The sequence below is a fragment of the Calypte anna genome, chromosome 18 (assembly GCF_003957555.1).
Source record: "Calypte anna isolate BGI_N300 chromosome 18, bCalAnn1_v1.p, whole genome shotgun sequence".
Taxonomy (NCBI): domain Eukaryota; kingdom Metazoa; phylum Chordata; class Aves; order Apodiformes; family Trochilidae; genus Calypte; species Calypte anna.
The window spans coordinates 829,402-851,362 of NC_044263.1; the positions used below are offsets into that span (position 1 = coordinate 829,402).

Consider the following 21,961-nt stretch of genomic DNA (forward strand, 5'->3'; position numbering starts at 1 on the left):
GCAGCAGAACACACCGAGACGTGGGGGTACCTGCTGAGAGCTGACCCTCAGAGCTGTGCCTGTCCTGCTGGGGGGCAGGTGGCACCCTGGCCTGTCTCCTGTTGTGTGGCCTGAACATGTAGGGCAAGGTTTCTGCCTCTAATCCAACCAGCTGTAATCCATAGCCTCGTGCTTGGGAAAAATCCTTGCAAAAAGGAGACTGGTGCATTCGCTTGCCCTGTGGCACGTGAGCCCAGTTACCAGCTCTGTGCCCTGAGCTGCCTGGCCCTGCCCAGGCTGGCTGTGCTGAGCAGGGTGAGGATGCTCACCCCTTGGTACTTGGAGTCTTGCAAGAACGTGAGCCTGTAAGATTGCTGAGGGAGTGGGGTGAAATCATAGCTCGGGTGGGAGGCTTCCGGAGGAAACCCAAACTCCTGTGTGGCTGAGCAGAGGTGGGACAGCAAATGTGGGACAGTACAGAGTCGTGCTGGCTCTGGTGGGGTCCTTACTGAGATGTGTTGTGGTGTAGAGGCATTGGGCTGAGGAGCTGGGAAGTCTTTTGGCATCTTTAGTCTGCAGGGAGACTCTGGCCTGATTCTGCTGACCTATTTCTGCTGTGCTGAATTCCGCCTGCAGTTCTCATTTGAGAGGGGTATTTCCCTGCATGCTTCTGTAAAGCTGTGTTGTAAGATTTTTATATTTTAGCAGATTGTCTAGGGATCCCACTGTAGTGTTCACAGAAAGCTTTAGGACTTTTTTTCTTATGATGGATGACGCACACATCAGCAAAGCAGCCCGGAGACGTCTGAGCTTTTCCCCATTCTTGGCAGTGAGGGATGTCCTGCAGGCAGGGGCTGCTGCAGGAGAATTGGAGGGTCCTCGAGCTCTCAGAAAAGGGCTCTGCCTGTTTTGCCTGTGAGGAAGTCGTTGTTCTCTGCCTTACCTGGGGAAGAGCCTGCTGGATGTGGGTATCGTGGCTCTGGTGAGCAGAGGGGCTCCTGCTGCAGCGACTCCAGGAGCTGCGTTTCTTGGGAAGCCAATCCTCCTGGTACCACCTCTGCCCGCAGAGCTTCCAGGTCTAGCACAGAGTGAAGGGCAGAGGATGAATTTTAATTTATATTAATAAATTTTTGAGGATGTTTTGAGGCTTTTTGTGGCACAGGGCACAGCAGTGCTAATGGGACTCTGCATTTCCCAGAACCGGTGTTCCTGAAGCAGTGGGATTTGTGGTGCTGAGGAAAGGGAGTCAGCACTTTTTTTAATTAAATAACTGAGGTGTTTGAACTTGACACATCCCCCTTGTTCCCTCCCTTTCTCACTTTCCTGTCTGCAGTGCCAAATCTCTTCAGGGAAACTCAGCCAACGCTAATCATTATTCCAGAAGCATAAACCTCCACGGCTCTCGTGTCGCCTTCTCCTCCCGAGAGACTGTGCTGGATGACTGTGAGCCCTTTCCCCCTGCTGTGTGTTGGAAATCTTGTCACTGTGACAGTTACAATACCCCAGTTTTGACACCTGACGATGGAAATCGCCGCATAATCATGAGGCTGACAAATATTGAGGGCCTTGTTTCCTTCTTATTATGCCGTGGCAAAGTTTTCTACCCAAGCCCCATCTTAAAAGCAGAAGCACTGTAATAAAGGAGCCTCCTTCCATATTCTCTCCACAGAACCTTGTCATTAACTGTTCAAGTAGAGTGTTTTATTTTTATTCTCGTCTCCGCAGGTTCTGTATGCAGAAGAGTGTCAGGCTGGTGCCAGGAGTCACACTGGATTTGATAGAGAAGTAAGCCAAATTTTATCATTTCTTTTTTTCCCATTGCTCTTACCTTCCTCATTATTTATAGCATTTCTGTGGTTTGCCTTTGAGGAAGTTTCTTTGGAAAGCTTCTTGCAGGTACTAAACCTACAGCATTTGTTATTTCTTGCCTTCCCATGAAATAAGCATTGGCCATAGAAGTGAGGAGTTGCTCAGGGAGTGGCTGTGCTGGGGGGGTTTGGCCTCCCAGAGCTCAGACTGGAAATGGCCACTGCAGACATGGCTTGTGGCCACAGTCCTGCAAGCCCAGCACTGAAAAGCCATGTGTGTGGCTGGCTTTGGGCATGGGAGCATTGACAGAGATGTGGTCACAACCCTCCACATCACCAAAACCAACTGATGAGTGGAAAAACACTTCACCAAAAAGGCTGTTTTTCACTTCATGGCTGTGCTGTCCTGCTGTTCCTTGTCTGATAGTGTTGTTAAGTTTCAGATTTAACAACACTGCAGAATGGTGTAACCCTTTTAGTCAAGCAATATGTGAGTGTAATTACTGGTTGTTAGGTAGCTGAGGTCAACCAAGGCACCTTTTCCTCGGTTTATACAAAGAGAGTAGGCTAGGAAATAATAAAAATATCTGTCCACCCTGGTCTTTGCTTTTTTTTTTTTTGAGATTTAAAAATCTTTTAAATTTTTTTTAAATATAGGAAGCATATTCTTGCTAGCAGGGCAGGAGATGGTTGCAGTCACCAGATGTAGGGGTTCTGTACTCCCTGCAGATTGATTCTGTGTGCCATCGATCCACATGCACAGATTGTCTGGGAGTGCTTAATTGAAGCTCATTCATTCAGTTTCTGAGAAATTTTGACCCTAGAAATGCTGCTGTTGGGATTAATTAGAACTCTTCTGGCACACGGATGTCCAGAGTCCAGTTAACCACCTTTTGTTTAAGATGAAAACTGGAGAATTGAAGGGCACCCAGGAAGGGGTGAAGAACAGAGGAATCTGGATAATAAGCATTAATTCTTAATAGAAATATATTATAATATTTCCTTGTGTTTTTTTAATAAGCTTCTGCATGGTGTAGCAAAGGGCAGCAATCTTTCATTCTCATGCTGCCAATAGCAAGTTATCTGTTAGAACAGAAGCAATGAAGGTAAGATTGCATCAGCTAAAATTTCTTGTTTGGTTTTTGCCTTACTAAATCATTTGATGTTAACTGGCATGTTTTACATTCAGATGAGGTTAAAAATGCTTCTCATTGCTACGAGATCTTCCACACTGTGTGTTTTGGAACAGTCAGACTCATGAGTAGTCTGTAGGTATTTAATCAGGCTAATTTTAGATGTGAAAATTTGATTATTCTGTGTCATCTGAGCTGGGGAAGGTGAGCAGTGATTCCTGTAAAGCTGTAGTTCAGAAGCACTGATCTTTCCAAACTAAAAACAGGCTTTTCAGTTTACAACTCCAGTAACAGGGACAGGACCCCAGCTAGGTGGTAGAGATGAGAGATGGGTCAGTCTAGGCAGAGATCCACCAGCAGATGATCTTTTCTCAGAACTCCTGTGGAAATGTGGCTGGTTTTGGTTTTCTTCTGGTTTTAGGAGATGAGGAGCAGGAAGGAAATCTGCCCAGGGTTTGGGTTGGCTGTGACTGTGTGCTCAGAGCTGGGCTAACAGGGATTTTTGGCATGAGAAGGTTAGATTGTCCTGAAGTTAAGAAGTAATTTGTGGTAGAAAGACGAGTTGTGTCCTGCCTGCTGTTGAGATGGGCAGAGTGAAGGGGTGGTCAGCAAAGGGGAGCAGGAATTCATCCTGAACTGATGGGCTCAGCATCAGCATGGACTTACATCACCTCAGGCCACCGGATTAATGTGTTCAGTACAATGATTATATTCTGTTAATTGCAACCAGCACACTGCTACAAGAGTGTACCCTATCAAAGACCACATGGTGAGGGTCAGTGAAGGTCTGAGCCAGGTCAGACAAGAACTGGTTTCTCTGTACATCCGACTGTGCTGCTGAGGGTTAAATGCACTTTAAATAATAGTTTGCTGGCAAAAAGATAATTTTCATCAGTATTTTTGATTCTCATTGGTAATGCCACAGCACTCATGCTTTCCTTGATGGCTGTTCTCATGGCAAGCCTGCCAGAAGTAGGTTTCAGTGCACAACAAATATTTAAACCTCATAATATTAATCTGCTACACATATCAAATATAGATAAAAAATGGTTTTTATTACAGACCTAAGATAGGTCTAGAATGCTTCCTGGGTTGCCTGTGTGTATATTGTAATTTATGATTTCATTGTCTTTAGGACAGTTGCTGTTGCAGACTGTGACTAAATGAGGCTGCACCTTCTTTGGAGGGCTCAGATCTAATTATCCAGGCTAATCCAGCATCCTGATAAATAAACGTGGGGCATATCCCAATGTGCATTTATATTCCAGATCTTCTGTGATGAAGCAAAAATAATCCTTGGTTTAGAAATAACTGACATGAACTGGGGTTTGTTCTGCTTCTTGAACATTTTGGAAAAAAATGCAAAGGAATGATTTACCTTGGTGTGGGAATACAAAGCTGGGTGCCAAGAACTGGCAAATAAGAATGCCTTAATTTGTATCACTGCATTAGGCTGCTTCTTCTGGAATCCTGTTTTCAGGAGAGCAAGAACAATCAGTTGATTTCCTGGGATTTTTTTTCCCCTGTGTTTCCTTTGCAGGGGGTGGGAATTCTCTGAGCAGCAATCCCAGTGACCTGGGAGCTGTTGTGCTCCTGGTGGGGCCACCTGGCAGGCAGTGGATTTAAGGAGCAGGTGAATCCAGTGCCTCAGCTCCTTCCCCAGCTGGCAGGGAGCCCCTTGCTTGTCAGGGGTGGTGACAAGGGACCTTTTCTGGGTGCCAGCTCTGAGGCAGGGTGTCAGGAGCAGCGTGGGGGAGATCCGCCCGGCTGCACCCTGTGTGGTTCTGAGAGCAGAGCCCATCCCTGTCATTCACCAGCACAAAACCCATTTATAAAAATCACCAAAAATAACAAATGTGAGACTAAAATTAATTTTGTTTCCACTTTTAAGTCTCGTCGAATGTCACTGACTGGAAACTATTAATGCTTTAGTGTCTGTTGACTATTGATGAGTAATGGCTCAGTAGGAGCCAATTTAAAGACAAAGTAGGGAAAATAAAATCCTGAAATACTACACAGAAAAATGAATGTAATGGGAGAAAATGGAGAAATCATGCAGTAACATAAGGGATAGGTTTGGTGCATGCCCTCAGAACTAAGCTGATCCTTCCTCTGCAGGATATCGCAGACCTTGGAAGCAGTGGTAAGGATGGTACTGACCTGTGTGTAATGAACTAAATTGTTATTGTTGGGTTAGCAAATGAGACCAAACACACTGAAACTGTAAAACAGGAAGCCCCCCTGTTGAGGAAGTAACAGCCAAGTGACATGGGAGGAACAGCCAGAGAACAACAGTCAAACAACAGCCAGAGCAGTGCAGGAGAGAGGTTCCTGCCCAGCTGCAGAAGGTATTTGATGAAAGGGGAAGAGCTGTGATTCTCAGCAGGGCTAGAGAGGGAAAAATGCAATTTACTGCCTGTTGAGCAAGTGAGTAAAGGCACTGGAAGGGAAAAGGGCAGTTCTGGTGTTGGTGGCAGGACCATGGTCCCTCTGTAGCTGGGCTGTGGGGTCACAGCTGCCTTTGCAAGGTGTTTAATCAATCATGTACTAGTCCAAATTCTGAAATACTGCAGGCTGGGGTTTTTTTAGTATTTATTATTTTATTTATAGTGGAAAAACTATAATTCTTAGTTTCCCTTTAGACTCAGTTTAGGCAGCTACCTACACCTTCATATTCTTCCAGAAAATTCAGTAGAAGGTGTTGGAGCATATTTGGTAAGGAGTGATAGCCACACTCTAGCAGGGATGCTCTGCCACCCTGCCTGGTGGTAAAATGCACTTGAGTTGAGGAAAAACATTATTCTGAAAAGTTTCTGTTCCATAATAAATGAGGTTTCATTGGCATGGAGTATTTCATTTTATCACAGCTGTTACAGGGTATCAGTCTTTAGTGCAGGCAAAGCCCATTGTAAATACAGAGTGAAGATCGTGCTCAAAAGGATGGTTTTCATGGCAACACTTCTTTCATCTCTTTATACAGAGGGATGACTGAATTGAGCACTCGTGTACAAATCCTTACAGCACTCTTGAACAAATAATTTAAGAGCCTCAAACATTTTGTCTTTCTCAAGTAGTCTGCCAAGGCTCCAGGAGCCCAATCACAGCTCTCCTGTCCCATTCCTGTTGTTCTGGGATGAGGACATATTGTCTTTGAGCACAATTAACTGCATTGATCCTACCTAAGCAGCTCTTGCCTGTTCAGCTCAGTTAGACAGAACGTGTTCTCTTGGTTACTGTTTCACCATTTTCTAGGGCACGCTCTCTTTTTTTCCTGCAGGAGTGAGAAGTGGAATACATGTACTATTCCCCCTCCAAAACCTAAAATTATTGCCAATATTTGCAGGTGCACATTGATGCCAAAGCCTCTGGTTTTCTCAAGTCCAGGTATGATATTGCATATCCCAGTGTTTCCTGCCTTTTATTCCAAAAATAGAGATAATGATGGACCCCATCCAGAGGGGGAACCTGGCATCCTTTGAAGCAAACACTTGCCCTGTAATTAAAGTGATTCATGGGATTTTGCTAAATTTCTGACAAGGACATTGATGGTTACACCTTGCACGAGCTCTTTAGTGACCCTGACATTTTGTAGCTCTCACTTTTCACAATAGACTGCCATGATTTAGGTCTCTGGGAAGGTTTCTGTCAGGAAGTTGACGGAAGAAGCAATTGAGAGCCCAGAGATGTTAAATTGCAGCGAGCAGCTGAGACAGCCTGCCCTTCTTTCCTTTGCTTCCCCTCCCTCCAGAATAGTTTTTACAAATGAGGTCTGCTTTGTCCTTACTGTCAAAGGCTCTTGCTGATTGTCAAAGCATAATGTGAAAGACATCAGGAGAAGTGATGCTGAGATGACAGCAATATTCCTCGTGGGGAACAATACTTTCTGGAGCCTGGTGACATTCTGGTTATGCAGATGCATGCCCAAATAGAAATTAAAAGAAGCTTTATAGCCACAGGGTGGATTGGAAAGAGCACATTATACAGGGGAGATGAATCCCCCTGAAAAATGACATGAACTAATTTTTTTGTAGTGGAACTCTACAACAATAACAAAAGTAAAGTGATCTCTGCTACTGGAGGAGAGGTAGAGATAGTGTTTTAAATTAACCAGTGTAAGACTGAGTATTTCAAGTCTTTAGCTGTGTGAGATTGCCCTGTGTCTCCTCTGACTTCTGTTGTATGGTGTTGGTTGTGGCAATGCTGTGGTGTGGTGCAGCTCTGCTGACTGGGCTGGGAGGTTGGTACCTGGTGGCACCTGAGGTGACATCCTGTTAAATTCTGCTTCCTGCCTGCAGTCCCTCTAGGCAGCTGTATTTTCTGTGGACATTGCAGGCAGTTTTAGAGAATACCAAATGCATTTTGAAATCTGACACAAACCCCATACTTAGTACCTGTTTGAAATCTACAAATACAAAGAAGCATCAGCACACCTTGTTCCCCAAACGTTGGTTCCTGATGAATAACATTCTGATTTGGGAATCTGCTGGTTTGTTGCAGAGGGTGTTCTGCAATGCAAATATTTATGTGAATCCTCACAAGAGCAGTTGTGTGGCCTCGTGTTCCTTCTGCTTGCTCTGGGGGATCAGTTAACAAACATGGTTTCAGAGATGTATATTTTTCCTCAGATATTAAGACAGGAATTTTTTATAGGATGTTGATTTGTAGCTGTTACAGAATATGCTTCATCTGAACCTGCACGGAGAGAATGCTGCTCTGCAGATCAGAAGTTGCTTGCTTCATGTGCTCTGTCTTGATGTTTTTTATATTGGAAACCCTGTTCCAGAAGGGAATCTAGGGTGCACTAGGATTAAATCTGTCTGATTACCAAGCTTGGTGTTTCTGAAACTTCCCCATCCTCTCCCTGCTACTTTCTCAAGGGGAACAGAGCTGTGCTGAGCATGCCAGGGTGTGTTGGTGTTTGAGTCACAGGAGGCTGCTGTTTGGTCTCTGAAATCACAGATACCAGATTGCATGTTGTTCCTGGAGCTGCTTGGGACCTCATGTCTGGCTACAACAGAACAATAATAGTGTGAGATCCTGGTTCTGCTCCTGGGTGAAATAACTGTGAGTGACTTTTTTCAGTCCACAAAAACAAGATCCTGGACCCTGGAGCAGCAAGAATCCTGGAGGGCACTGCTGTTCCACCTTCATGGAATATGCTTCAGTCAGGCCATTGTCTCTGGGGTATTGATTCTTAGAATAAGAACTGGCAAGCCCAGAGGAGACCATGAGTCTTCTGTGACCTTTTGTGAGAGTCAGGCTACAGAATTTCACCAGGTTCCTCCTGAGCAGAGCCAAATAACTCTGAAGTGTCGTGTGTTTGCCTCGAGCTTTGAAAGGGGAGGACTGGATTGCTTCCCTTTCTTTTAATGGTCAAGTGCTCTTCTTTTTCTCCACTTGAGTAAAGTATTTGTGGGCACCAAGATTTTTCTCTCTTGCAGGTGTTTATCTACAGTGTTCAGGTTGTGAAGGGTTGCTAGAGGGAACTCATTAAATTCCTCACTGGGTCACATTCATTCACTGTCCTTTTCTTTTAAGCTTTTTCTGATGTTTATCACCCTGGATTTAATAGTTCCTGATCTATAGAATTTAGAGACTTTTGCTGCTGAATGTCTGTGGGGCAATATGTTAAATTAGGGTAAGGAACTGGCATTCAAGTGATGGCTTTCCATGAATTCCAGGGTATTAATTGGAAACTTCTTAATTGCAGAAAATGTCTCCTCTTTGGATAACTGCTGATTATGCTTAATAACATTTTAAAAAGATGCTGGATTTGCACCTGTGTGCAGAACTGGTGGCCATGTGACAAATCTGTAGACTGGATTTTGGATAAGGGGAGTTTTGCTAGCAACATTAATTCTTGGTTAAGAAGGAAGGTTCTAGAAATCCTGTCTTCTGTGAGCCTTGGTTGGGGCCTAGAGGTGTGCATGTGTCTGTCTCAAATAAAAAAAAAAAAAAAAAAAGTTTTTTTATAGGAAATGTTTGTGTTTTTCCCCCACTTGTAGGATTCCTGGAAGACTGAATGACAGGAGGACTCCCCTGGGAGAGCTGAACTGGATCTTCACTGCTATCACAGACACCATTGCATGGAATGTCTTGCCTAGAGGTAAGGCCTGGGCAGGTGAATCAGGTTCTCATCAGAAGAAAGATGAAAAGTAGAATAAGTGGGACACTGAAGTGAGGAGAAAATAAAGCCTGGTACTGACAGAGCAGATCAGACTGCATCTTTTTTCTTATTTTTTTTCTTTTTAATTTGCTCTTTTTACCAGCAGCATTTCAGCAACCTGATCATTAGGAACCAGAAAGGTTTTTTCTAGTGCTTACATGACTGCTTTAGCTTGAATAGTTTCCTTTCTCACTGCATTTGTAAAGAGCATTCTGTTTTATTCCAGCCTTTCTTAGTATCACAAAGAAAGTTTGTTTTTCCTCCTTGCTGGTAAGACAGCCTGCTTTTCCCATGAGTAACTTCATCCCTTTTCTTTACCTGTGCTCTGTGTTAGTTCTTCTGGAAGATGGGGAGTCTAATCTGGAAAGAGTTTTCCAGCTGTGCTCTTTCTAATGCTCAGAACAACAGAAATTCTTCTTTGCCTCTGTAGAAGATGAGATGTAGAAGATGTTCATGCCTCCTTTTCTATCTTTGAGGATTCATTTTGGCTTCTTATAAGCACATCAAACTGCCAGCTAACAGATGTACAGCCCTTGGTTAAACAGTACACACAGGGCCTTTTTTTCTCTCAGAGATTTCCAAAAGCTTAGGGAGGCTGAGTTCAACTGAGACAGCAAAAGAAACATTTTATCCAGAAAAGGCAAAAAACAAGTATTCAATTCTGCTAATGGACAGCAAGTGCAGTATTTAAGGGCAGATTGCTGATTAATAGCTGTCATGTCACACCAAAACTGTTGTAGATTCCTTTTTAACATATTTCAGTGGTTTGAATGATTTTTGCTTATGACCTGAGGTACTCAAGTTACAAAAACACTCACCTCGTAATTCATGCCATCTCTTGGCAGATCTCTTCCAGAAGCTCTTCAGACAAGACCTGCTCGTGGCCAGTTTATTTCGTAACTTTCTCTTGGCAGAAAGGATCATGAGGTCCTACAACTGCACCCCCGTCAGCAGCCCCCGCCTACCTCCAACCTACATGCATGCCATGTGGTAAGTCCCCAGCCCCTCACCCTGCCTGCCCTGGGCAGATTCCAGGAGCCAGGAATCACTGTTACTCCTTGAGTCTACCCAGAGCTGTACTGATGAAGCCAGTGGATGAAAAGCAGAGCAGTGTGTGGCAGTGTAATCCCCATCTCAGGTGAGGTGCACACGCAGTGATGAGGTCACTGCTTCAGGGCAGCCTCCTCATCTTTCTCTCCAAATAGAAAAGGAGTTGGGCAGCTGCTGCCTTTATTTTCAGAAAGCAAAGCTGGTCACCCGTGGTCGTGAAGGCTGGGGAGAGCTGTGGGCCCAGGGGAAAAATCCTTACCTTGTGTTGCTAAAGTAGAAGACATTTTTTGCTGCAGTTCATCTTTTACTGTTACTTTTAAGATGATTAATGGCATGGTAGGTGGCACTGTTATTGAAAAGCTCTTAAATATGTTTTTGACTGTCAAACAAATGTCCTGTGAAGCATAATAATAAAAACAATAATAACAACAGTAATAGCAAAAATACTTGCTTTCATTTTTTTATTCAGTATGATTAAGAATAGAGCAGTACAAAATTTGGCTAAGAACAAGCTGGTGCAGTCAGGCTAACAGATCCTGTAGGAGAAAATGATAGCTGGAAAACTTGCTGAAAGGCTGATGAGATGGCAGGTGAACCTGGCTAAGTGGGCTCTGTTTGCCTGCTTCTTCTGAATCCTTTTTGATAAGTTTCCTCCATAAAACTGTGGAGGAAAACAAATGCAGAGGGAGTGTGAAGTGGTGGTGACCAGCATGAAACTGATGACAGCATCAGAGGGTCCAGGGAGCCCTGGCACCATGTGCAGGTGCCAGCAGGCATCAAGGAGGCTGTGCTGGTAATGCCAAAATGAATTGATTATTGAAAAGCTTGGAGGCAACAGGGGAGACTTTGGGTGGAAAGATTAGCAACTGGGCAGCCTCTCTAACTGTGGTTGTGCATGGCAGAGTGTTCTTAAGTACTTTGGAGTAGCAGCTTCTGGGGAAAGTTGTTTCAGCCGTTTGTAAATGCAGTGGGTTGTGTCAGCATCATGTCACGTGAGGGACTGGGACATGTGTAAGGGAAGAGTAGGAAAACCCACCAGAGTTCCAGGGTGTCTTTCAGATGCTGCTGCACGTGGATGTTGCAGAGCCTGAGGCAGTTTCAGTGGAGTGAAATGCATTTCTGCTGGAATTTTGAAACCAATAAATTTCTTGAGTTATTTGTAGGTTGCTTATTATCAGCATGTTCAAACCCTGTATTAGTGGTTCCTTGTGGGAATGTAATTAATTCTCAGTGCCAGCCTATTAAAAGCCTATGTTTGTGGTTTCCCATGGGAGTCTGGCTTGCCTTGGAGTTGGTGTTGCCATCCACATGTTGAACCACAGGAATGAAACTCAGCAGACCTTGATCCTGTTCTGTACCTCTCCCAGATCTGTGTGGTAGCATGAGGGATTCCATGAGGGATTCTTTTTTTGTTGTTTGTGTTGTATCTCTCCTGGTGCAAACTGGTGCTGTAACAACCTTTGTAAAGCCCCTCAGACCGTCTCACAGGGTAATGGCATCACTGCTCTTATGTAGCATATATATATATATATATATATATATACACACACACAGATGTATACGTACTGGGAGGAATTCCTTAAGAAAAGTCACACACAGGGCTTTTTATCCATGTGAATCCCAAACACTGGCACAGTAGATGGCAAGTGAGCAGAGAATCCTGTGACACACTTTATTCTGCGTCCTCCAAAAAATGTGGACTTGGAAGCAAATCTAGGAAAAGGGAAAAATCCACTTTGGTCAGAGGTGGCTCAGTTTATTAATGTGAACTTCTAGTAAGGACATATTTAGAAACTAATTTAGGGCTTGCTTAAATATTTTCTAAAAATAACCCCCTGCACTTACCTAACACTTGTTTGGTGGGCTCTGACACATTTCACTCCTTCACATCTGCCTTACTTTTATTGGCTTTCTCTGTGCCACCTGCTTCAGCACAAACCCTTTGGGGCAGGGCTGTTTGCATTGCTGTGGTGCCTCACTCCGTTGGGTCTTGGCTGCTGTAGGCAGTGTATAATACAAATATTAATATTAATATATATTGATTGACTGTGCTATTCAGCCTCGTGTCGTTTCGTCTGTAGTGCAGTGAGAACAGGAGGCCTGGTGCTCTGTCAGCATCTTGATATCTCTGTTGTGATGGATTATGGTTTATACATTATTGCTGTTGGCAGCAAGTTATATTCATGGCCTTTGAAAAGACCTAATAATGTGTTTGGAAATATTTCCTAACATAGGTCATACATTAGAAATGAAATACCTTAATTATGCTTTGGAAGAGGTATGATTTGTCCAGAATAGAAATATTGCACCAGTGTATACACCAACCATGGAATTCTAGTTGAAAGAAAGTCATAAAGTACTGCATAAAAATAATCTTGAAATTCTAGCAGAAAAGAAAACTATTATGTAGCAACCCAGTTGCAGGTGAGAGCAGAGCTAGAGCCTTTGAAAAGGGTGGGAGTGGTGCAGGAGGGCTGCAGCTCTGCTCCCTCTTTCTCAAAGAAATTAATCTCATTTAGCTACACAGGAAAGTCTCAGTGTTCCAGCAAGATGAAAGTGATTGTTCAAAAGGGTATTTGGAACTGTTTGACATTGAAAGGATTAGATTAGTTCAGATTACAGTGTTGATTTAACCAGATTTTTTTTTTATGTCTATGTGTTAATCTTAACATCTCCGAGACCCATTGAATAGTTTAATGGAGAGAAATAGAGGAGAAAAATAGCAAAGCAGAGATGTAAGTTGTGGCTAGGGCAGGGGGATGCATTGGTAGAAGAAAGAAGGATTTCACAGTTGTAAGAAATATTTACAGCAATAAATATTTTTTAAAAATAGCTGTGTCTGAGCAGCTTCCCAGCTGTCTCCCCTAAAGCAGGCTTAGGGAGTTCACCGTGTCACTGGGAAGCGGGTGAATTCAGGCTGCAATCTGAGCATTCAGTCCAGCAGGACATGTTGTTGGATTGTCCTTGCAGAAAAAACAAACATGAAAAATCTTGTCCAACACACTTGATGAAGTCTGAAATATTTAACAGTTCCAGGAAGACAATTCAAACCAAGCAGATCCCCTGGTGCCTGAGCCCCAAGACTACAGATGGCTTCCAGTTCTCTTTAGTTGCTCCTCAGCATGACTGTCCCAGTAAGAAATACTCATTTTCACTAATACCACGTGTAGTGCAATGTAATAGAAACTATTCCCAGAGTAAGAGAGAATGCTAAAAGACATCAGTAATTGTAAAAAATGGGACATGAGAATTAAAAGCATTGAATGTTAGCCCAGGAAATCTGAGTGTAAGAAAATCAGCCTCTGTGATCTGCCAAAAATGTGGTCCAGGTGGGTGAAGGGAAGCACAGCTCTGTCACTGTTTCCTTGGTGCTGCCATAGCATTGCTGAGCTCTGCACAATAAACCAGTCCCTGAGCAGAGATGGAACTCTGGGCCCTCTGGTCTTTGCTTCAAAGTCCAAACTCTGCAGCACCCTGGGGAAACAAAGTAAAGGCAGCTGGGGGAGCTCACAATAAAAGTTTGAGCATTCCTACTGTAATGAGACTGGTGCTGGATGGGGGTGCAGACAGATGGAGTCTGGGGGGTGTGGATAGGGTCTTTGTGTTGAAGGGCTAAGAAAAATTTGCTATAATTCCAAATATATGAATAATTCTAATATAGAAGAGAATTAATGATGGAATTCAGAACAGCTCTTTCCCTGCTTAATTTTATTGTAGAATTATGGAGGAGCAATGCCTTTTCATTTTCAGTTTTCCTGTGTTCTGGAATGCTGTGTCCTTTCCCAGGCTGGGGGCTTGCACCTTGTATGTGGATTGATCCCAAGGGGTCCCCTATCCTAACACTGTTGAAAGTCTGGGGGTCTGACCCCTTTCTTTAACAAGGTTGCTTCAGAGCATTGCATGGGGCACTGTTAAAGGCTTTTGCTGTTTTTGAGATGAGTTATAATGAAGTTGCCCCATCTCAATCAGGAATGAGGGGCAGTATAACCATGGGGTTGATCACATAAAATAATCTTTTGAACTTGTTGCTGCTGATGGGTAAAAAGAGCTTCAGCTCCTGTGGTGCCTCTTCCAGCCTCTCTGGAGTTGCTTTCTCATACCCTAACGATGGGTTGGGACTGCAGAGAAATGGCCACCTCCTCTTAGGAGGGGTGTGATGGAAATCCCTTTCCTACGTAATGGGGTGAGATCAAATCTTTCAAGACACTTGGCAAAGAAGGGAGAGAGGTAGTGATGATCTCTTGGGCTGGCGCTTCTAAATCATTTCTAGGATGCAGCACCACCCATCCTTGTTCCCCTGCTGCTCCCTAATTTATATCTTGTTTGTGTGCTGAAGTGCAATAATACCAGTCCAGGGAGCACAGCTCCAAGCTCCACCTTGCTCCTTCCCAGCAGCGTTTTGCAGCAATCACTGCTCCTCCTCCTCCCCACCACCCCAGCCCTTCTTGTCACCCTGATCTAACAAGTGTATTTTCCCTTCTGTTTCTCCTCACATACTCTGTGGCATTAGTCCTTCACCATTCCTTCGTGGCCTTTTTTGAATCTCTCCATCACTGCAGTGCCAGCCCAATGCCAACGTCTCAGCCCTGAGCCAGGGGCAGTGGGGACTCAGAGCTGTGGCTGCTGGGCTGGGAGGGTCCCTGTGGGGCTGGAGAACCATTGTCAGGGTTGGAAGGGACTGGAGCTGATGTTCAGTGCTGTTAAGATCCTGCATTGATGGTTACTCCTTTAAAAGGTTGGGGAGCTGCCTGCGTGGCTGTGTTGATTTTTAAATGGCCTATTTTTAGAAGCATAAAAAGAGATTTTGTTTTAATCTACTAAAATCTCTTCCTAAATTTTTTTTGTTCTTTCTGTAAACACGTAAAACCTTTGAGATCTGACCTTGCAGGGCTGCTTTGGACATTTTTATAGTAGTATTAATGCTTCTTACCTAAAATGACTTTGAGGAGCTCAGCATCTTAGCTCCGTGGCTCTGCAGTGCAGAATCTTTTTACAAGCAGCCAAAATAAGACTGGTTGTGGAATTGCCCCTTCCTTCTAGAAACCTGAAATTCAGAAGTATTCATCCTTTGCTTGAAGTGAAATTATTTTTGTACTAATTTACTTTGCCTCAGCCAGGAATAAATCTCTCTCTCATCAGCCCTGGGTAAACATTTTGTCTCCAGCTCGGGTCTTTATTGAGCATGTGGGAAGCATTTGTTGACCGTGCTTTGATTATCTCTTGATTACCTCCTAATTATATTGGCAGCATATTGTCAGGTGGAAGGTGAGTGCTGTGAAGCAGAGGGACAAGGTCTGGGGCAACTAAACAGCCTGCAGCTCTTCAATCCATGAAAAAAAATGCAGTAGCCTTCTAGTTTATTTTTCCATCTAATTGGAGAGATGTTTTTTGGTTGGGAGCAGCTCCCAGTTAGGCTGATGGGATAGATTTTGCACGGGAGCTGTTGTGATGGAAAGCTGTGTGGTTTAAGAACTTATTAGAGCAGGTAACTAAAATACACTGTATTGATTATCACCTATGGCCTTGTGTCTGCAAATGTTCCCAGGAGAAGAAGAATGGCTTAGCCTACTGGTGTTAGCACATGATGGCCACAAGCCACGGAAGAGCAAATGTGTCTGGAGAGTGAATTAGTTTCTTTTGTGTCAGAAATGCAGCAGGTGGTGGTTTGACTCACTTCAGTGTGCAGAAATTCAGATGTTAAAATGAAAAGTGCATGGAATGTCTGTGAGTTCCTGAATGTTCCTTGGCCACTCAGCTCTGAGCTGTTAGAGCTGACAGACACTGCCAGGCACTTCAGCCATTCCAGGCTGGAGCAGAGAAGTGTGAAAATGGAAGCCTTACAATAGTTTTCTCTTCTAGTTCAGTGCAGATCCCTCTGTCCTGGGAGTGGGTCACGTAGAGCTGATCTCTGTAACCAAGGTTGTAACCAAGGGTGGGATTGATGGAGCCCCAGATCCTTCCCACAGCAAGGTGTGCCGTGGGCCAGGATGAACCCAGAACCAGGCTGGGGAACAGTAGCTCTGGTGGGGTGGGTGTACCCAGAGGTGGGGGATGGAAGATTGCTAAGCAGGGCTGCCTGTGCCTGAGCTGCTGTGATGTGCATGGAAAGCAAACCAGGAGCTGGGTGTGTGTAGAGGTGTATGTGCTGCAGGGTCAGGGGCTGGAGCTCATCCAGGACTGAGCTCATTTTTCTAACTTAAAAAAAAAAGTGTCATCCATTTTTGTGCTAGAACAGGTATGTAACAAGACTGTGCTTCACTCTGTCTTCTTGCTGTGTTACAGGGAGGAGCAGTTTCTGTGCCCTTCAGCTAGGGATCCTTTCACCTCACCCACACTTTGTTGGACAGCCTGACACGATGCCCAACTTGACCTTCTCACTGTTTTTCTCAATCGTTTTTATATGTTACACTTGCCTTTTTTAAAAAAAAAAAAAAAGATACTATCAAGCATTTCTAAGCCAGCTAGAGAACACTGCTTTGTGCACATACTTGTATGATCAGATTTTGAATTTACCTCGAGATTACTTATGGGTAACTTTTACTGACAGCTCTTTCCTCTTTTGCTTTTTTCTCTAGGCAAGCGTGGGACCTTGCAGTTGATATTTGCCTTTCCCAGTTACCTACAATTATAGAGGAAGGAACTGCCTTTAGGGTAGGTTGGAGGATATCTTGAAATGTTGTGTGCTCAGTTCAGCAGACATGGATGGACATATTTCTCATTGCTGTTGGGTTGTATTCACTGTGGACTTGGCAGAGGAGGCACAGTGGGCTACAGGAATGAAGCTGTCTCTGCAGAGCAGATAAATCCACTGCTCTTCCAGCTGATTCTCATGTGGGAAAGATTAGCCAGATTTCCCTAAGACTTTTGCTATATCTTTTCCTGTTTCTCTACTCTTCCCTTCTCCATTTTTCAAAACCACTGGGAAATGCCAGCACAACTGAGGGTCTCATATCTGGTCAATTTTTGAACGCTAAAGAAGCCCCAGACAAATGTTTGCCAATGAAAAAGAATGGGCTTTGAAAACAGTAAACTGTGCCAGTTCATAGGTGCCAAAACTATTTGCTTCACTGTTTGTTTTTTTTGAAAGAAAACAACTCAAACCTGCATCCCTGTTGTTGCTCCAACAGCACAGTCCCTTCTTTGCGGAGCAGCTGACAGCTTTCCAGGTGTGGCTGACCATGGGTGTGGAGAACAGGAACCCCCCAGAGCAGCTCCCCATCGTCCTGCAGGTGAGCACGGGGGGGCTGGGCATCCCTCTCCTTGCCTGCTGAGTGCTCTGCTATCAACCAGATGGTGTTTGGGTACAGAAGTTATGTGGGCTCCTCCAGGATTAATTAGAGCTGATTGCATGGTTACTGGCCCTGTGCAGATGAAGACAAAGTGCTTCACTTCCCCCAGAACTCCCCTCGCCACCCAGCAGAGCTTCCCACTAAAGTCCATTTGCAGCTTCAGCAGCATCAGGGCTCTGCTGCCTCCTCTTCTGCTCTGACTTTTGCCAGACCTCTCCACAGAGCAGCACATCTCATCTTTGTTGTTTCTCCCATGTTATCTCCTCTTACATGCCAGCTCTTGTCAGACAGACTTTATCTTCTCTCTGCTTTCAGAAAGTGGAAGTTACTGCAGTGTGAATAGTCTGGAAATGGCTTCTTTATCTGGCTGGCACAGCCTGGAAAGTGTTCCCTTTAATGTGATGTGGAAATTTGCAGCAAGAACATAGAAATAAGTCTCTGAAGACCATGCCTGGAAGGAAAGTAGAATTTTGGTAGTCATTTGCTCAGACTAGACCAAGTTTACATGTATAAAGGAGAAGTAAATCTAGAAGGAACATATCACCTCATTTCTAAGCATACTTTATTGCAGGGCACATATTACAATTGTCATCTGCTCTTGCCTTTTCCTCCCTGGGAGTTTGTATTGACAGAAATATAAAATCTTGTCAAGGTAGCTGAGGTCTTTTCTCTGTCAGGCAGCAAAAGTCTTTCTGGTGAAAGGAGCGTGGTGCCAAGCACTGGTACAAGGCCATGTGGCTCCTTTCACTAAATGAGAGAAGACTCTCCCTGCCTCTGTTAGCTACCTGCTTGGTTTGTGACTGACAGCACCATCAATCTTTGTAAGACCAGATCTTAATTTCCCTGAGCCTCCCAAGTCTTGAGAGATCAGCTGGATCAGCAGGGGTCTGGTCTATCTCTGTCTCTGCAATAGGAGAAGACAGCCTTCCACTCTGGCACCAGCCTTGCTGCTTTCCAGAGGATTGTTTGGCACTGGAGGGCTCTGCAGGTAGCTCAGCATTTCGGTGGAATTGAGAGGTCACCTGGCAAAGGAACCTGCTTCCCTTCCTGGAGCAAAAATGAGCTAAGACAAAGTAATTATTCTTATAAAGCATATTAATTGTATAGTGCAATAAGGCTTCTTATTAGCAGTTTTGAGATACTTTGAATCAGAGACCAGCTGGCTAAGAGAGGGAGGGAAGAGCTGTGCCCCTGTGGTGGCAGAGTGTAACAATGCCATAACGTCACTGGAGTTCAGAAATCGTCCATAAACTCCCCACAGTCTCCTCCAAGTCTCTAGGATTCGTGTCAGTTTTGGCTTCAGGTTATTGTGCAAATGAGTTTGGGAAGTAGGATTATAAAACCTGAGAGAGACTGATGGCTTTTGGTTTGGAAAAGAATGAAATGGAGCGTTTAAAATAAAACAGTCTGATTTGGTTAAAGGTTCTTGTGGGATGCTACAGTGTTGAGATGGGGTTTTGCATCTCTGCCTGGAAATCCTTTTCAATTACACCCATTATTTTCCCAGCTATGATAGAATTTGTAGATTTACGTGTTGTTTTTTTTCCTGAAGGTCAGATAATAACAGCACTGTCAGATCTGGGTGCCTCCCACATCAGAGTAACCCTGCACCTAACACGTTCCCGTCTGCTGTTCCAGCCCTGCCCCAGCTTCCCCCTGCCCTGGTTTCTGTTCCTGCTTTAATCTCAAACAGCTGCCCCTGTTATTCTGCGCTGGGCATCTTTAAAGCACATTTTGAATCGTGCCAAGTTCTGTAGTAAGTTTATGGAACAGGCTGGTGCCAACTAGGGTAGGATGACCAAAATCCTTCCCCTTATGACCTGGGATCTGAGCTATGATGTTCAGAGGTGAAAGGATTAGAGCACTGAACACATCCCCCTGGCTTCTTCTTCTGAACTTTCTCTGTGCAACTGTAGTATCTTGTATCAGTTGTCCACGGTATGAGGCATGAGCCAAGTAATTTGGTTATTCTTGAATATTAAACAGGAAAAATAATTTAATTTGAATATGCAGTGTGGAAAAACACTGAGAAGGAGATGGATTTCCAGAGCTAAATCAAGAATTCTCTCTCCCTGAGACCTACACTGAGGGATGTTACTCAATTTAAAGTGAGGATTAAACGTTGCATTCCAATATCTTACATCTGTTAAGGAGATTAAGAACTGAAAGTCTGTCTGTTAATATTTCACACCAGGGTAGGTATAAGCCAGTAAACTACCACCTCGTAATCATTGTCAGACTCCCTTTTAATGAGATTTTTATTAACGACTAATGTGACCTTTTGCTTCCCTCTTAAGTCTCTTACATTGATTTGCCAAGGAAAGTGAAGCCTCTTTTTCTGCTCCTGAGCTGTTTTCAGTAACCAGAGGCTGGGCCTTTTCCTCACCTTTCAGTCCTTCCTGCAGCTGCAATCCTGTTCCTGCTCTGCTGGGGAAGGGCAGGCAGGATCAGGAGTGTCTGAAATCCACTGGGGCTTCTTCCATCTCACAGAGTTCTGCTGCATGGGAACCACTGTGCTGGAGAGGACAAGCAGCAGAGAGAGAAGTGGAGCAGTGCTGTGGGCAGCTGCATTCCTAGGGAAACATCTGCACGGGGCTTTCCCCTTGGGAAGGGGGACAGGAACCCTTGGGGACACTTGGGTGGCGTGAAGGTTTCCAGCAGTCAGGGTTTCTCTTCCAGCTTTTTTTGTTCATCAGTTTGTTGGAAATGACGTGAGGATCCTGAGGTGCTCTTACCTTTGCTCTGCAGTCACCAGGGGTTGGTTCCCTTCAGTAATAAACTGTTGTCACTTTCCTCTGCAGGTGCTGCTGAGCCAGGTACATCGGCTGCGAGCTCTTGATTTGCTGGGAAGATTTTTGGACCTGGGTCCCTGGGCAGTTAGCTTGGTGGGTGGATGCTGCAAAGTGTCTTGTAAAAGTCTGATTTCTCTCAGTATGGGCAATAAATACACATCACAATTTACTGTGTGGAAGATACTCCACAGGTTTGACAAATGAGCAGTGTTTTATGTGTTCATGTGTGTGAATTGGAGCAAGCCTCCGTGAAAGAGAAGTGGTCTGTATTAATCAACAGGCTGAATAGCTGTTTGTTTGCATTACAACAAAGAGGAGTTCCTTGGGAATAGTTCAGTGTAAGGCACAAAACAGGAGGAAATATCTGGGACAAAGAGGAAGGTTTGTTATGTAAAATCAGTAACCAAGAAATAGCACATATGATTGTCATGTGCTCTCTCAGCTTACTGGCTGCATCATTTTCTTCCTTGATCTATTTGCTCTGTGGATTTTATAAGCCCTTCTGAGAGGCAGCAGCTGCCTTCTGCATTTTGGAAAGTGGCAAGCACAGTGCAGATCATAAATAAGGATTACAGAGAGAACAGTTTAAAACACTCTTGTAAATGGAGCTATTTGTTGATAAAAGTGATGAAGATGAACCACCAGCTGGTCCTGGAACAGTTCTATGATGGGACTCTTTACTGGTTTTCTTAACCTTCCTCTTTCATCTCAGCCAAGAGTCCCTCCTGCATGACTTCACAGGCAGCTTAGCCCTCAGCAGTAGGAAAATATTACGAATTCAGTAAGATTTTCAGCCCTCTTGGATTATAAACTTGTGTGAGGATCAACACATAGCTGCAGGTCAGCCTCAGTAGCCTGTGCCCTGGCTATTGGCCCTGTTGCCAATGTGGTGATGGTGATGCCAGGGTGCTGTATGGATGGTGACCCACAGCACAGTGAGACATTCCAAGTTTTCTCACGTTGCGTGTCCTCCTGTGAATTCAGTCTCTAATCCCACAGAAAAGACTTGATAAAAAGTCTGTGTAAGGTGAGAGGCCTGTTTAATTTCCAGGGGGAAGCCAGTAATTATGGAGCTCTGCAGTATGTTTACTTGTGAGAGCAAACGGCCCCATCTGAGCAGAGTGCAGCATCTCATGGAGCAGGAACAGCCCAGGCTGTAACAGGGAGAAGCTAGTGCTAGATTAACTCCCAGTCTCTGTGAACCAAATGAGTCTGAAAATGTCTGGTGACATCCAAGATTAAAGCAAGCAATAGATAAATACACAGGGATCCCCTCTTTACTAGAAATGTATGAAATTGTTTTCTCCCAGATTTCTCATCTGTGTTGTTAAATCTGCTGCGTCTCGGCAGAGCGCTCAGTCCTGCCCCCGCAGCAGAGCTGAGCTGCTCTCCAGGCTTTGCTCTTCTCTCTGCCTCCCCAGGCCCTCTCTGTTGGCATTTTCCCATATGTGCTGAAGCTGCTCCAAAGTTCAGCTCGTGAACTGAGACCACTTCTTGTCTTCATCTGGGCCAAAATACTGGCAGTGGACAGTGTGAGTACTTAGCTGCATCTTTTGGGTTTCAGCAACGTGTCCATTTTTGCCTCCCCCCTCATTTGCTTTAGACTTGAGCCTTTCTCCTGAGGTGCTTGGAAACCAGGCAGCAGTAGCTGGGGACCAGCATATTATCTCATTAGTTTATTCCACTGGGGTGACAGCTCGCTTCTGTCATGTATTCCCAGGTGCACACACTTGTACTCTCCCTC

At 44.4% G+C, this 21,961-nt stretch overlaps 1 protein-coding gene across 3 annotated transcripts in view; it reads left to right on the forward strand.

Moving 5' to 3' along the window:
• The window catches only part of RPTOR (regulatory associated protein of MTOR complex 1), a 112,476-nt gene that overhangs the window by 40,500 nt on the left and 50,015 nt on the right, over nt 1–21,961 (forward strand). For all 3 annotated transcript variants that reach the window (XM_008494694.2, XM_030461662.1, XM_030461663.1), the window contains exons 7-13: nt 1,705–1,764; nt 8,926–9,026; nt 9,932–10,076; nt 16,712–16,787; nt 17,264–17,365; nt 20,227–20,310; nt 21,639–21,749. In XM_008494694.2, the coding sequence (XP_008492916.2) occupies nt 1,705–1,764; nt 8,926–9,026; nt 9,932–10,076; nt 16,712–16,787; nt 17,264–17,365; nt 20,227–20,310; nt 21,639–21,749 (679 nt within the window). The remainder of the gene's footprint in view (nt 1–1,704; nt 1,765–8,925; nt 9,027–9,931; nt 10,077–16,711; nt 16,788–17,263; nt 17,366–20,226; nt 20,311–21,638; nt 21,750–21,961) is intronic.